General features: G+C 28.8%; 1 protein-coding gene and 1 long non-coding RNA gene across 2 annotated transcripts; both read left to right on the top strand.

The window, feature by feature from the left end:
• The first annotated feature begins 5949 nt into the window (after window positions 1-5949).
• LOC130951091 (transcription factor NAI1-like) lies at window positions 5950-9992 on the top strand. The gene is made up of 4 exons (XM_057879702.1): window positions 5950-6304; window positions 6441-6644; window positions 8706-9092; window positions 9737-9992. The coding sequence occupies exons 1-4, from the start codon at window positions 6263-6265 to the stop codon at window positions 9806-9808; spliced, it is 705 nt and encodes a 234-aa protein (XP_057735685.1). The 5' UTR covers window positions 5950-6262; the 3' UTR covers window positions 9809-9992.
• Window positions 9993-10411: 419 nt separating this feature from the next.
• Window positions 10412-13909, top strand: LOC130951648 (uncharacterized). The gene is made up of 3 exons (XR_009074045.1): window positions 10412-12395; window positions 12489-13371; window positions 13458-13909. It is a non-coding gene; the product is annotated as an uncharacterized LOC130951648 (long non-coding RNA).
• Window positions 13910-15573: the final 1664 nt, after the last annotated feature.

The raw sequence follows: 15573 nt of genomic DNA, 5'->3' as shown, positions 1-15573 counted from the left end.
TTATTATTTAACTGAGTAATATACTAATATTTATTTAAAAGTATTTAATTATATATATGTCTTGTGAAATGTGCATGAAATGTGTCTTTCGTGAGTGTTTTTATGTTGAGGGTTCCCTCTCATGCATCATATATATCATATCATATATATGCAAAAATTATATCTGCTACAACGTTATGTTTTCAATATTTAACTATATTTACACATTTTTGTAGCATAAACCGAGCTATTTGTCAGCTTTAATATTTTTTTTCCAGTCTGAAAGAAAAAAGGGGGTCCCACTCCGAAACTGTTTAAAATTTCCCACGTGGCATCATATGATATGTGGACAACTTTAACTGCCATTCTACCATTTTCGTTATTCAACCACCGTTCTAACTTTGATTTTTGGTGCATAGTTTTGGTTTGGTCATATAGTAGTAGCGGTGGTAGTTGTTGTTTTTTAGTCTTCTCAAATTTGTTTGGACTTATTTTAAAAAAAATATTTTATTAATAATTTTTTTAAAAAAATTTATAAAAATAAAAATAATTTTATATTTGATATTTTTATAAAAATTGTTTATTTATTAATTATATAAAATATGTTTTTTAAAAATATATATATATTGTAATTTTTTTAAAAAGATTTTTTTTATATTTTTATTTTTATTATTACAAATTTATTATATACACTAAAAAATAAAAACTTTTTTTATTAATTTTTTTATCAATTTAATAACATCCAAATAAATACAAATATCCACACACAGCAACATTAACTTAGCTTATATTTAGATATATGTTTGAAGAAAGATAAATTGTTGCAAACCTCCAAAGGAAATAAGTTAAAAGAGTCTATATCTTTTTTCAAATGGTGACCACCATGCATGTATATAGTGACATTTAGATCCATCCATATTTCTAATATCCGTACTGAAATTATACCCCACCACTACTAAAAGGTAATGATCATACTAACACAAATTTAAATGTTATCTTTTATGTATTTTTGATATTATATATTAAAATTAGTCACTAAAATTAATTATTAATATAAAATATATATTAAATTATAAAATATATATAAAAATAAGTTAAATAATAAATATTTTTTTATATAAATATATAATAATTAATTTTAGTATATAAATAATATTTTTGTTTTAATATATATTCTAAAGTTTGTGTGAGTGGATGAAAATAATAGTAAAACAAAACAGAATAAATATTCTTAGTTATAGTTTTATAAAATTATTTACTTTAAAAGTTTAAACGAACGATAAGTAGTATATTCTACGATTGTGATGAGTCTCATTACATTGAGTAAAAAATTACATGGAGTTAATTAATTTGATATTTAATAACAAGTTGCGTTTGTTTATAAAGATAGGATACTGAAATAGAAACACAGAGATATAAAATCGTGTTTGGCAGAGGAGATATTGACAGAGATACTGAATTAGTGTATTTTGTATCAATTCTGATAAAAAAGATACGAAAATACTAACAAAGAATACAACTTATTTTTTATTTTTTTTTATTATTTTTTATTAATTTTTTATAATTATATTTTTTATTATTATATTTTTTATCTCAAATTTTTTTAAATAGAAAAAATGTGAATAAATTGAATGTTTATAATTTATTTTAATTTATCACCAAATAAGATACAAGAACATAAAATTTTATCCGCTAATTAGCTAACATTGTAAGGTGAACTCTTTTATGGGTTCCAACTTCCAATCAAAAAGAGAATATTTTATTTTTGATATTAATGTTTGGGGAAAAAGTATTATTATTCTCGCCGAAAAACGTTGTCATGGACTGTGGACATACAATTGGCGGGGTAGTTTCGGTCTTCGGTCTTCGGATAGTGGTTTAACGAGGCAAAGAGGTTAATATATATTTTTTGTCCTCTTATTTATTTTGTCTATTATTCTGCCCCTTATAGTTTGAAGGTACAAAAGGTAAAAGAAATTTCTAGTTTTCGACCCTACCATAACGCTAGAGTTGTCAAATTATGGGGTTCGAATTAGTTCGTCGCGAGTAGCGAGTTGATATTAAAAAGAATAAATGTCTATTTCGGTTCCTAATTATTTGGATGATGGACTAAGCGTCTCTCAACAATTGAAAATTATTCTTCATCTACCTAAAGAAATGGTTTTCGCATCCTTTATAACTGGTTGAATAAATCTATTGAAAATTTTAAACAAAAGCAAAGTTCATGATCCACTCCTCCACCCTTTCGTTCCTTCTTTGTCACTTCCTACGACTACTTTCACTTCTGGAAGGTTTGCAAATTTTATACCCTCTCCCTCTTCAACAATAACAAGATTAACAAAAGTGTACAATTAGACTGCATTTGTTTATAAAGATAGGACACTGAAACAAGAACACTAAGATACACGATCGTGTTTAGCAGAAAAGACATGGTCAGAAACAATGTGTCCAGAGACATTGAATTAGTGTATTTTATGTTCATCCTGATAAAAAAGATACAGAGACACTAACAAGAGACACAATTTATTTTTTATTTTTTCTTTCATTATTCTTGATAATTTTTCATAATTATATTTTTTATTGTTATGTTTTTCATCTCAAAATTTTTAAATGGAAAATAAAATGAAAATAAATTGAATTTTCGTAATTTGTTCTAGTTTATCACCAAACAGAATACAAGAACACAAAATTTTGTGTCTCTATTCATCAGTGTTTTGTCCTGTCCTGTTCTTAGTGTCTTGTCCTGTCCTGCTCTTGAAAACAAATACTGCCTTAAGGTGTTTGTAAAAAGAGAAAGTCTAAGAGGCCAACAGATTTTATGGTTTTTACCCATTAATTAACCATTAATAATATTTTTAATGGTATGAAATTACATCTAATGATGTAGAATCATTTAATTTTTTTGATGATTAAGTATTGAGCCAATTAAATTTTACAATTAGCCATTAATGATATTTTACACACGTCGTTGGTTTGTGAACCTTCTAAAAGCATGTAAGACAGTGAACCCTCAACTCCTTATTGTTTGGGCCTTGTTGAGTTCTATGTACGGGATCAACTCCAAGGTCTTTTTCTCGAGTTTTACACCTCTTTCATTATCTTCAATTGGAATGACATTAATTCTAAATACATCACCTCAAAAATCGACACTAGGAGAGGATTTTGACAGAGGATTTACAAACTTTCCAGAGGCAAAGATAGCACCGGAGGTGGCGAAGAAGGGAGGAAAGGGTAGAAGGATGGATTATGAACTTTGCTCTTGTTTAGGATTTTCTGCGGGGTAAGACTGTTTAAGTAATTTTCAATGTTGGGAGGCGTTTAGGTTTAATTTGGATAAACAACTTAATTAAATTTTTTTAATAAAATAGTTTAAATAATAAATAATTATATTAAAAGTAATTTATAAATAAGTTATTTTGTATTTAGTTTTAATTTTAAAAGTATTTATTTTATAGAAATGTGATAAAAAGTAATAGTATTATGAGAAAAATTATTCTTTTAATTTTTCTATAAACTCCTAAATAACTTCTTAGAAAGCTGCAATTTGATTTTAAAAATCACACCAAATATTAATACTACTACTTTTCATAAGTAAAAGATAAAAAAAAATTACTTTTAAAACTTTTCAAATAAGCTCTTAATCTATCGTCCAAATAATTAGAGATGGAAATAGACATTTACTCTATTAAAAAAGAATTAAACTGAGATAAAAAGTAATATAAATGATTATATTTTTAATATTTTTAAATAAAATCTTTTTAAATTTGTTTGATTTTTATATTTATCTTTTTTTTTGTCTTATGCTATTTTTTTAATTTTAGAATTTATCAAACATTGAGTTTTAAACAGTTTAAATATAAAATTATAATATCATGTTATAATATTATTTTTTTAAATTTAAATCGATAAAAAATAATATAAATAATTATATTTTTATTATAGTATAAAAAATATTAATTCAACTTAATCCAGCTGAGTTGACGAGTTAAATGAATTGATTTTTATTTAAAAAATATTTAAAAAATTACTTAAAATAAGTATAGATAATTTTAATATTATACATATATTCATATAATGCAAGTAGTTTCATAATTCATGAGAAACTCAATTCTTCACTTCAGCTGAGTCATCAAACTTATCTCATCCCCCAAAGAAGTCGTGGAATTTTGTACATTTTCATGTCAAATTAATTAAAATACAAAAGTCTAGTTAACAAATTACCACATAACAAGTCTTCAAGTCTAGAATATTAAGAATAATGCATAATATAAATTCATCAACTTCGATTATTGGAACATAGGATCGTTAAGTCACTATCATCATTTTCTCTGTGTATTACTATATTGTGCGTCTTAATAATATAAATAATGTGATTAGTTTTATTGTTCAAATGTTTATATATTTTAAAAAACAAAAAAATAAAATAAAAAAGACAAATGATGAGCCAACTTGTAAATGTTTGTTCTTTGGGATCAAATTCGCGTAACTCGCGAGTTATTGAAATTGATAAAATTGATTCACTTTAAACGAATCATATTTTACTTACTTATCAACTCGTAGAAATCGATTAACCGAATTAATTTGTGATTTGTGAATTCTAATCTCCGCATCTTTAAAGATGACAATCTTTTAAACCGCTGATAATTAATTTTGCGACGATTTATAAAATTCTAAATAAACCGCAGCTAAATTATACCTCTTTTATAGTATAAGGACAAATCCGTCACAAATAAGAATTTGAACTTCTATCTATATCTCTTTAAAAAAAAAACAATATAATATTAGATCAAATAATTATTATCGTTAATTAAATTGAGTTGATTTAGTGATTAGTTTATTAATCCGCTTAAATAAATATCGAGAGTTTGAATATTGTCTTGTACAGACAGTAATTCATTGCTCATCATAAACCCTTAAATAGAGTTTCAATTCGCAATAAATTGATCATTGTCCTGCCAAATTAAAAAGATAGTGAAAAACTAAAAAAAAAAAATTAGTTGTCGTTAGGCCAAAAATTACTATTAACAAGTTAACATACACTAGTCTAATTTTAGTTTCTCACAATTTTTTGATACAGTATTTTAATATAAGAAACTTTACCCATTACAAATTAGAGACCACTTCAATAAAGATACTAAAAATGCTATTTTTTAAAGACATTTATATGTGTCATGATATTATTGACATCTTTATTAAATTGATTAATAATTTATTTTTTAATAAGTTAGAATAAAATCGGTTTATTATAGTAACAATAATAAATCCAATTGTCTGCACTATAATTAGTAGGTCCGATTTAATCCGACCGATGTACACAATCTAAACCAAATTATGTTTAAATTTTTTGATAAAAAGATAAATATATCTCTGATTTTTGTTTTTAAAACAAAAAATCCATAATCCAATGGATTATGTAAATTGGTTGGTTCGACCGGATCTGATAACAATTAGATTTATTGTTAAAAAAAATCGGTTTTATTCTAGTTTGTTAAAAAATTTAAAAATAACCGATTCATTAATACGTCCAATAATAATGCGTTTACATAACTACATAAGTATTTTTACAAAAAGATGTTTTCACGCCTTGATGGGAGCATCCTTCTTACAAATTTACGAAGTGATGATGTTATGCATGGAAATAAAAGCCTCATAGTAATTCTAGAAAAATAAAGTAAAAAGAAACAAAAAAACAACAACAAAATGCACAAGAATGAAGAGAAGAGTGAAGAACAACCAAACTATGTAGCTCCCAACTCACTTTCGTTATAATAAATTTTAGTTAGTACATAACAAGGAACACGCGAACCACGCTCGGACTTGTCCCTCTCTCTCAGCTCATGCTCCCGATTCTTGACACGTGTCAAAAACAAGATTTCAACGGCTGGGATTCAACTTGCATGTTTAGCGAGTATAATAAGGATATATATTGCTACTGCTCACCCCTTGAAACTCATCAATAATAATCAGTTTTGTTTTTTTATTTTCCCCCTTTTTTTTTATGTCTTCTTTCTTCATCTTCATTGCCCCTTTTTTTAAATATTATTATTTACTTAGATATATATAAATATATCACATAATTGTGCATTGCACGCATTACTTCACACTACACACCCCACACTCTATTATACTATCATCTTTTCTCCTAGCTACATAGAACCCCAGATCAAAATCTTAGTTTTTATTTTTATTTTTTTAATTTTAATTTGTTGATCTTCTAAACCCCACTTCTTTTCACATCCATTCATTCTTCCTACTACCTTATCTTCTTTCAATAACCCAACTAATGGAGGAGTCAGGGGAAAATTGGCCTTCGGATTCTGATTTGGTAAAAGCAAATTAATTAACATAAATTTATTAGTGCTTATATATATGTGTTATATATGTTATGCTATAGTATGTGGAAATTAAATTAAATTATATTATTGTTTTGGTGATTATTTGAAATATATATGTAAAAATAGGAAATGGGTGATGACAATAATAATGATTATTGTTATGATGATGAAGAAGAATTGGGTTGTGATGAAGAGATTCAATATTTTGCTGAAGAAGCTTTAGATCCTATTATGGATGAGACTCAAAGGAAGAAGAAACAAAGGGAACTTGAAGAGAGATTGCTTGCACTTTCAGCCACCATACCCAGTAGTGGCTTCAAGAATAACAAGGTTAGAAATTTTTTTAATTAAAATAATGCTTTAATTATTCAAATTTAATTAATGGGTTTTATGTTATTTCAAAGAAAAATATATATACTTCTAATAATAATAAGCTCTATAGGATTTTCCGATTTTGTCCTTAGTTTTTTTTATCAATTATTATTTGACTGTTAAATAAATTCCTGAAATTCAATGTTTAATTTATTTATTTGTTAGAATTTTAGTTATTCAATTAGCCAGCCATCCAATCTTGTACAATGTGGCTGCTTTTTGGGAAAGGTAAAATAAAATAAAAAATTTATTATCGTGAAAATTTATGTATCTTAGTGCATTATTCATGTTTTACATAAGAGTGAAAGTCAACTTGCTAAGATATATATACTCATAAAAAGATAAATAATTAAAAATGTATAAATAATTATATTTTTAATACGTTAGCTTTATATATATTTTTTGGATAAATAAAGATCGAATTTTAAATTTTTAAATAATAAAAATTTTGATACAATATTATAAAATTATTTTTTAAAAATACTCTCACGGTTCACACCAGTGATTTATTAAATTTTTTAATGAAATTGCTTATTAATTGCTTTTACTTATCCAAGAAGCAATTCAGGCTGTCTTTATTTGAAAATTTCTAACAAATAATTTTTTTAATGAAAGAATAAACTTCAACATATTTGTAAATACTTTAAAAACTATAAAAAATATTAAGAAAAATAGTTTTCAATTTTTTTTGGGAAAAATGTTTAACATTCTAATTTCTTATTAAAATCAATTTTGAATATTTATTTTTAGTTGTATAAAAAATCAAGTTATACAATCACATTCAAGTTGTCGTGATTGTAATTTTCTCCTCTTTCAGTTTTTGAAGTTACTTATGGATCTCCTTCACCTATTCAATTATTAGTTTTAGATATACGTCATCAAATTGAAGATTTTTTTTTGTTTTTAAGTTTGATTACTTTATAAAATTTATAAAATTATAATTGACTATATATTATAGAGATTGATCAGTATTATTTCCTTTACAAAAAAATATTTTACTATCTAATTTACAAAGAAATAATTGGAGCAATATTATTATTAGTAGTTTTTTGTATTTTTTATTAACAATATATATAATCAAAGGCATTGCAAAAAGAAAAATGTTACTATCAGTGAATAAAGAAGAAAGACACGGGTACACTCTTTAGATCCGACGTCGTTTTCAAAGACGGAATATTATTAGATTGAATCAAGGAGACTATTTGAAGATATTTTATCTTTGAATTCTTAAAAAAATTGATATGATTTAGTATAATATATATACATATATTTGGTTCTCAAAAAATTATTATGTGAACTCACAAGTTTTTTGTTAAAAAATATAGTGTACTAGATCCACAACTTACAAAGCAAAGCGTTATTATAAAGTTTAGAAAAAAAAATTATAACCATAGTTTATCCTATCAATTTAAATTTTATAATATAATATTAAAATTTTTTAAAATAAAAAAATATAAAATTTAATTCTTGTCCATATCTAAACGAAAATTTTAGCTATCTTAATTTAAAAAAAAAAAGTGATTTCTACCGTATAAACAGTAAAAGCCAAAACTAATATTTTTATATTAAAGTGGTTTTTCATTGACAAATATTAAAAGATTATCAAAATTTATTATTTTTTATCATTACTTTTTTTTATGACTCCTTTTTTTGTCATTATTTAGTCATCAACTCAATTTTTTTAGTTTAATAATTCAACAACATACTTTATCTCATATTTTTTAATATTAATAATTAACTGATGATAAAAAATTATAAATTTTGATAATCCTCTATCATTACTCGTCTTTCAATCTATCAAAACCTAAAAAACCATCTTCACATGCAAGCTAAGATCGTTCTCAAGTCTCAACATACATTTTTCCCATTAAATTATGATTAAAAAGTTCAAATTTAGAAAAAAATATTTTTTTTTTCACAAGTTAAATATGCAACGAAGTTTTTTTTTTTCTTTTTCATTTTAAAATGAAGGTTCTATAATAATGATTAACATGAAAAAATTTATGTATAACGTTGTAGATGGACGATAGATCAATCCTTGACAATGCTAGCAACTACGTGAAACAACTCCAACAACGTGTGAGGGAGCTAGAACAAGAAGTTGGTGGTGGATCCAACAGTAACAAAGGTTCCACGTCTTATAATAACGAAGAAGTAAACTCTTATAATAGTAATAATAATTGTGATGAATTCTATTATGGAGAAGGTGGTGGCAATAATATTAATCTTCCTGAGGTCAAAGTAAGAGTGTTGCAAAACGAAGTGCTCATCATAATCCATTGTGAGAAACAAAAGGGTTTGATGCTCAAAATTCTAACAAAGCTTGAGAATCTTCATCTTTTGGTTCTCAATAACAGTGTCTTGCCATTTGGGAAGTCAACCCAAGACATAACCATTGTTGCTCAGGTAACATAATTATTATGACCATTATTATTAATCACCTTATTGATTTAGTGTTATGTGTTATTTGAATATAATAAAATTTATAAATATTTATTTCTTTACATTCACTAAGCAAATTATTTTCTCATATTATTATTATTATTATTATTATTATTATTATTATTATTATTATTATTATTATTTGTTTTAGGCTTTTTCCCCAATGAACGATTATTAGTTAATTATAAAAGATATATTATTGCATTTTTTTCTATTAATTTTTTTCTTAATATTTAGTCAATTATTTATTTACCGGTGATTATACCAATAGTTATTAGAAATCTTCACTAGACGCTTTAAAGAACGACATTTAATCAAATATCGTGAATCTATTTAGCGACAGTTTAGAACTGCTGCAAAATCTTTAAAAAACAATTTTGTTAAATAACTAATAAGGGGTCTAACCAACAACAAGTCAATAAGCATTTTTAAACTGCACTCTGTACTAATTAATTGTTATTAGTTAGTAATTATTTAAATTTTATTTTTTAAAGTTGGTTGATTAAGAGTTGTTATCTATATTTTTTCTTTTACTAATTAACTGCATAGGTAACTCAAATTCTGAATGAATTGTAATATTAAACTATTTATAAATATATGTGGTGCAGATGGGAGATAGATACAACATGACAGTGAAGGAATTAGTGAAAACCCTGAGATTAACTATCTTGACACAATAGTCATCAGTTAATTATTTATATATATTTGTATGTATGAGATCATGCATTCAGAAGTACTTATGATTATTTCTATATGTTTATATGAGACATCCAAATTCAAGTTGTGGTTTCATTCAATGGAGACTAGTTATTCAACTTGTAATGTTGCTCAAAAAATGCTACATATATATACACTACTGGTTTGGTGAGAACTTTTCATAAACTCAGCTGAAATAGAAACCATATATAATATAACTAGGATTTTTTATAATAATAATAATAATAATAATAATAATAATAATAATAATAATAATAATAATTCAATTCTTATTATAATAAAAATCATTAATTAAAAATATACTTAAAGTTTTTATTTAAAAAAAAAAAAAAGATCAATATAGAACTCTAAATTATACAAATATAACATTTGAGATTTAATTATATCTAGTCCTCTTTCATATTTATATAAACTGTGATGACTTATAAATGTTAGGATTTTGTATGTAATTCGTGGTAGGTCATTGTAATTTATAGGGATAAGTATTTTTTTCGTCCCTAAGAGTTGGGGTCAAAATCAATTTCGTTCTTAATCTTTTTTTTTTTTGTTATTAAAATCATCTTCAATCTTTACAAACACATTAAAATCATCCTCCCCCTCCCCATCTACAAAAATTTTCGAACACATTTACTCCTAAGGGTCCCTAACGCTTCGTTTTCATTCCCGTGAAAGGCATTCACTATCTCATTTGTCATTACACACTTCAAAGGAGATGTTTCATGTTCAATGATGTCCTAGCAGTGGTCTGTTGACACTGGAGGAGTATCGGAATTGCATTTGGACATCGTTAGCAAGGGTGAGGAAAGAGGTCAGTCCGGCATTATCATTGGGGATATTCAGGTATGTATGCAGTATTTGTTACAGTTTTGGTCGAGGTTGAACGTAATAATGTTTGAACAGATTCTTTTAGTTTCCTAAAACTGCGAGAGTTTGATTTACATTTTTTGTCTCTTTGAGAAATGGAAAGCTTTACTCTGACTGTCTACCATGTGGGTCGATTCGGATATGAAGATGGGACGTTGTGGTATATAGGGGGACAAAAGACACTCATCGAAGATGTTGAGAGTGATTGCTGGTTTGTATTTGAGGCATATGCAGAGCTAAGGCACTTTGGGTACACAAAGGAGAACATTTCAGCTCTGTGGTATAAGGATCCAGCAAATGAATGGTTAGAGAAGGCTCTAAAATTATTTGCTACGGATAAAGATACACTTAAGATGTGTAGAATAGCGAAGTTGTGGGGTCATGTTGAGGTGTTTGTGGTGCATGTGGTTGAGGATGCAGAAGAATTTTCTGAAACTGAGTTTATGATGTACAACAAGTTAATGAAGGAGATAACTTAGAAACAGATGTGGCTGCTAAAAATGAACAGGGTAAGACAAATAGCAATGATGACAGCGATGATAAGGAGTTTATTCCGTCTGATCTTGAGGTTGATAGTGCAGACGATATTCATTTTACAAATAGTGAAGATGAATATGATGATGAGAGTGGGTTTGAGGAAGATACAAGTGTCAAGGATAGTGAGAGGGTTGATAAAGGCAAAGGGGTTATGAATGGTGATTTTAGTGATGAGGAAGGTTTCAATAGCGATGAAGTGGATTTGGAGCATGAGGTTGGTGTTGGTTCAGATGATGAGGAAGGATAAGGGGAAGATAACTATGAGGCAAGGAGCTATCCAATTTATAAGGATGTTAAAGATATGACTAGTTACAAGTGGGAGGTGGAAACAATTTTTGCTTCAAGAGAGAAATTTAAAGACACTGTGACATTGTATGCAGTACAAACAAGAAGGGAACTCAGGTATGCCAAGCTTGACTTGGTTAGAGTGAGGGCTGCTTGTCAGCTTGGTTGTCCTTTTTGGTTATATGTCGCTAAGATGAGAGAGGAAGCAACTTGGCAGCTTCGGTCCATGAACCTTAAGCATACCTGTGGCCAGTCGCATAGGGTTGGGATAATACATACTTCGTGGCTGAGTAGAGCTTTTAAGAAGAAGGTGGAACATAATTCGAAAGTTAAGATCAATGAATTGGTGAACAAGGCACAAAGAAAGTGGAATCTGACAATTACAACCTCAATGGCAGCTAGGTCAAGGCAAGCTGTGTTGGATGACATACGGAGAGAGTATAGAAAGTAGTACAAGAGGATTGCTGATTACTACTCGGAGTTGCTAGTTGCTAATCCAGGATCATCAGTGACGCTCAAGGTACAGAGGTCCCCTGATTTTGAGATTGAGCAGCAATACTTGTCCTTGAACAACTTCTGCATATTTCAAAGAGTTTATGTATGTCTAGAGGATTGCAAAGAAAGCTTTGTGCACTGTAGGAAGTTCATTGGGCTAGACGACTGCTTTATAAAAACACCTCAAGGGGGGAAGCTGTTGACTGCTATAGGTTAGAACGTAACCCCAATGATAAAATGCTCCCTATCGCCTATGCCGTTGTGGAGTCAAAGACGAAAGATACCTGGACTTGATTTCTGAAGCTGTTAATTGATGATTTCGGATTTGAGACAATTGGCAGTGCAACCTTCATGTCTGATCAGCAGAAGGTAAATAATAATTGTGTTAAACTAAATTAATAGACTCAATTAACTCTGACTATTAACATATTTATGCATGGACAATTTTACCTCTCTTTGTAGGGTTTACTACCAGCTTTTGATGAAGTAATTCCAGGTGTAGATCATAGGTTTTGCATGTGGCATCTCTATAGCAACTTTAGAAAAAAGTTTTTGGGACTGCAATTGAAGCAATTGATGTGAAGGTGTGCAAAGGCTACACACTAGAAGGATTAGGAGAGAAAAATGCCAGTGGTCCGAGCAGTCAATGTGGATGCTCACAAGCATATCAACTCTATTCCTCCTAGATTTTGGAGCAGGTCCAGGTTTAACTTTCATTCCAAATGTGATACTTTTGTAAACAATATGTGCGAAAGCTTTAATGGTGCAATATTAGAGTCTAGGAAAAATCCCATTATTACTATGCTTGAAGATATTAGGGTGTACCTGATGAGTAAATGGGCTGTTAATAGAGAAAGAATTCAAAAGTTCAATGGAACAATTTTACCTCGAATTAGGAAGAAGATAGAGAGAAAAGGTAGGGCAGCCGGTTAGTGGATGTCTTACTGATCTGCTGCACAGACTTATGAGGTTGTAAATGGGTTGAGCAAAATATGCTGTTGATTTGTCTCTTCGTGAGTGTTCTTGTTGAAAATGACAGCTAAGTGAAATTCCATGCACACATGCCATCAGTTGCATAAACTTCAAGGGTCTTGATATGGATTCATATGTGGATGACTACTACAAGAGAGAGGCCTATGTCAAGTGCTATGATTTGATAATCAACTCTCTCAATGGCTCAGATCTGTGGGAGCACACTAACTTCGATGATGTCATGCCACCACCCTATCGAAAGCCTAGCCACAGACCAGTAAAGAAAAGGAAGAGAGGACCTGAGATACAGAGGTGCTCAAACTGTGGTGCATCAGGTCACAAGAGAGGAAGATGCAGCAATCCACCCCTCCCTGTAAGTTCATTTCACCATATGTATGTTAGGGTTTTATTGCAATGTTGTTGCTGCATATAATTTGTCTCCTTCTTGCTATATTACAGGCCCAACCACCTAAACAATCTGCTGTGAAAAAAAACTAATAGAGAAAAAAAGAGATCAATTTCATAACTTGTTGTGCAATCTGCTACCAGAAGGAGGAAGAGGTCCAAACTGCAAGGAAACTCATCATCACAGCCTCAACCAACCACCAGCACAACATCCATAACCAGGTCCAAGTCATCCCATTCCTAGCCCATCCCCAAGCCCACAACACATGCATCTAGGCTCAAGACAATACCAACAGCTACTCCTCAGTGAATGCCCAAGATAAAGTCCATCAGAAGCTCAACACAACTACCACCAGCTGCCAAGGAGAAAGGTACATCTAGCTCAAGTCAACCAGTTATGAATAAAGTCTCCTTCAGTCACAACATTACACTACATATTTCTCCAAGAAAGTTGAGGCTGTTGACAAAACTGCATCCAAAAACTTGGAAAAAACTTTAAGAATTCTTAGAGACTACTTAAGTTGTTAGCTTGTTAATGTAGAGTTAAGTTGATCATACTATATATTTATGAGATTTCATTTTGGTTGCAACTTATTACATACTCTTTATGCTTCATGTTGTGTAAAGTGAACAGATTTACTGTTGTTTTATTCTAAGTCCAACTGTCATCTGGTTTAATGAATGGTTTAAGCTTATTACTTTTGGTTTGTTAATGCATGAAGTCACATAGTTGTGTTTTAATATATCTATTTTTGGTTTCATTCTGATGTCGAGCAAGTATTGCATACTACATATTATGCATTATTAAACCATGTCATAATTTACCATTTATGTTGACACAATTCTTCAGTCATAATTCTGGGCAACCAGATCCAGTTTCATTACTATTTTTTTGTGAAATTACAGACACAAACCATCACTTACATACACATAGACTAACCTACAAAAACCAATTTCATTAACACAAATTCTATCCACCCACAGCAGTAGTGGATTTTAATTACATAAAGTAGATTTTAATGCCTAAGTACAAACTAACTAAAATTGTCCTATTTTCTACCCTACTTTCATCAACCCATTTTCAGAGACAGCAAACAAGGTAAACCCTAATTGTGATTCAAAGAAACCTACAGCCATCAAAATAAACAATCAATCCACCCAACCATACCCAACACTGCAGCAACTTTCAACTTTCACTCAGATGCCTTTACGTTTGCCTTCAAGACTACAACTTTTCTATTCAATCTTGCAACATGCGGATCTTCGCTTTCAGCTTCTGGGTCTGCCCAACGAAAAAGATGACACTCATCTTTAACCTACATGATCCCACTATAGTCAATGCCCAGAAACAAAATGTTGGGGTATGCTGAGAACAATAAAACATGAACGCACCTCATAGTAGATGCAGCCCCAAAATCAGCGATCTGGGTTTTTTTGGTTTCCGAAACTCACAACACTGGTCTCTCTCCATGCCCATAAAGAAGCCCCCTCTTCTGCGCAGACCCCCTGATCCGAGACGACCTTGAGCTCTCCGACGCCATGGCTGCACTGAAATCCGAACCCTAGCACACGCTTTGTGATTCTGGTTTGGGGTGAGGTTTTTAATTAAAAAAATTTAATTTTCTTAATATTAAATGGTTCAACTACTGGTAACAACTTTAAGAGTAAATGTGTCCAAAATTTTTTATAGATGAGAGAAGGACGATTTTAATGTGTTTGTAAAGATTGAGAATAATTTTAATAATAAAAAAAGATTAGAGACAACTTTAATTTTGACCCCAAACTTTGGGAATAAAAAAAGTACTTACTCCTAATTTATATGTAACACTATATAAAGTATAAACTATTATCACTTGTAGCAATTTATAAAGACAAAAATAACCAAATATAAACCACTATAAATTACAGAAATCTATAAAAAAGAATAATAAAGCCATAAACCGCAAGGTAGTGAAAGTTCATTATTATTATTATTATTATTATTATTATTATTATTATTATTATTATTATTATTATTATTATTATTATTATTATTATTATTATTATTATTCCATCCGAAAAATTTACCTAATAATAATCAATGACATGCACAGCTAAATAAATTATTAAATTTAAAAATAAAATAAAATATGTGTTTTGAAATTTTGAAAACAAATAAAGTAAATATTAA

The sequence above is a fragment of the Arachis stenosperma genome, chromosome 9 (assembly GCF_014773155.1).
Source record: "Arachis stenosperma cultivar V10309 chromosome 9, arast.V10309.gnm1.PFL2, whole genome shotgun sequence".
Classification (NCBI taxonomy): domain Eukaryota; kingdom Viridiplantae; phylum Streptophyta; class Magnoliopsida; order Fabales; family Fabaceae; genus Arachis; species Arachis stenosperma.
This window is presented reverse-complemented; position numbering and strand designations above follow the sequence as displayed.

Bases quoted from the DNA above. Each gene is read 5' to 3' on its own strand.
- LOC130951091 (XM_057879702.1), top strand. From the start codon at position 6,263: ATGGAGGAGTCAGGGGAAAATTGGCCTTCGGATTCTGATTTG. The intron at 6,305-6,440 runs GTAAAAGCAAAT...ATGTAAAAATAG, and splicing joins GGCCTTCGGATTCTGATTTG to GAAATGGGTGATGACAATAA. The intron at 6,645-8,705 runs GTTAGAAATTTT...ATAACGTTGTAG, and splicing joins GTGGCTTCAAGAATAACAAG to ATGGACGATAGATCAATCCT.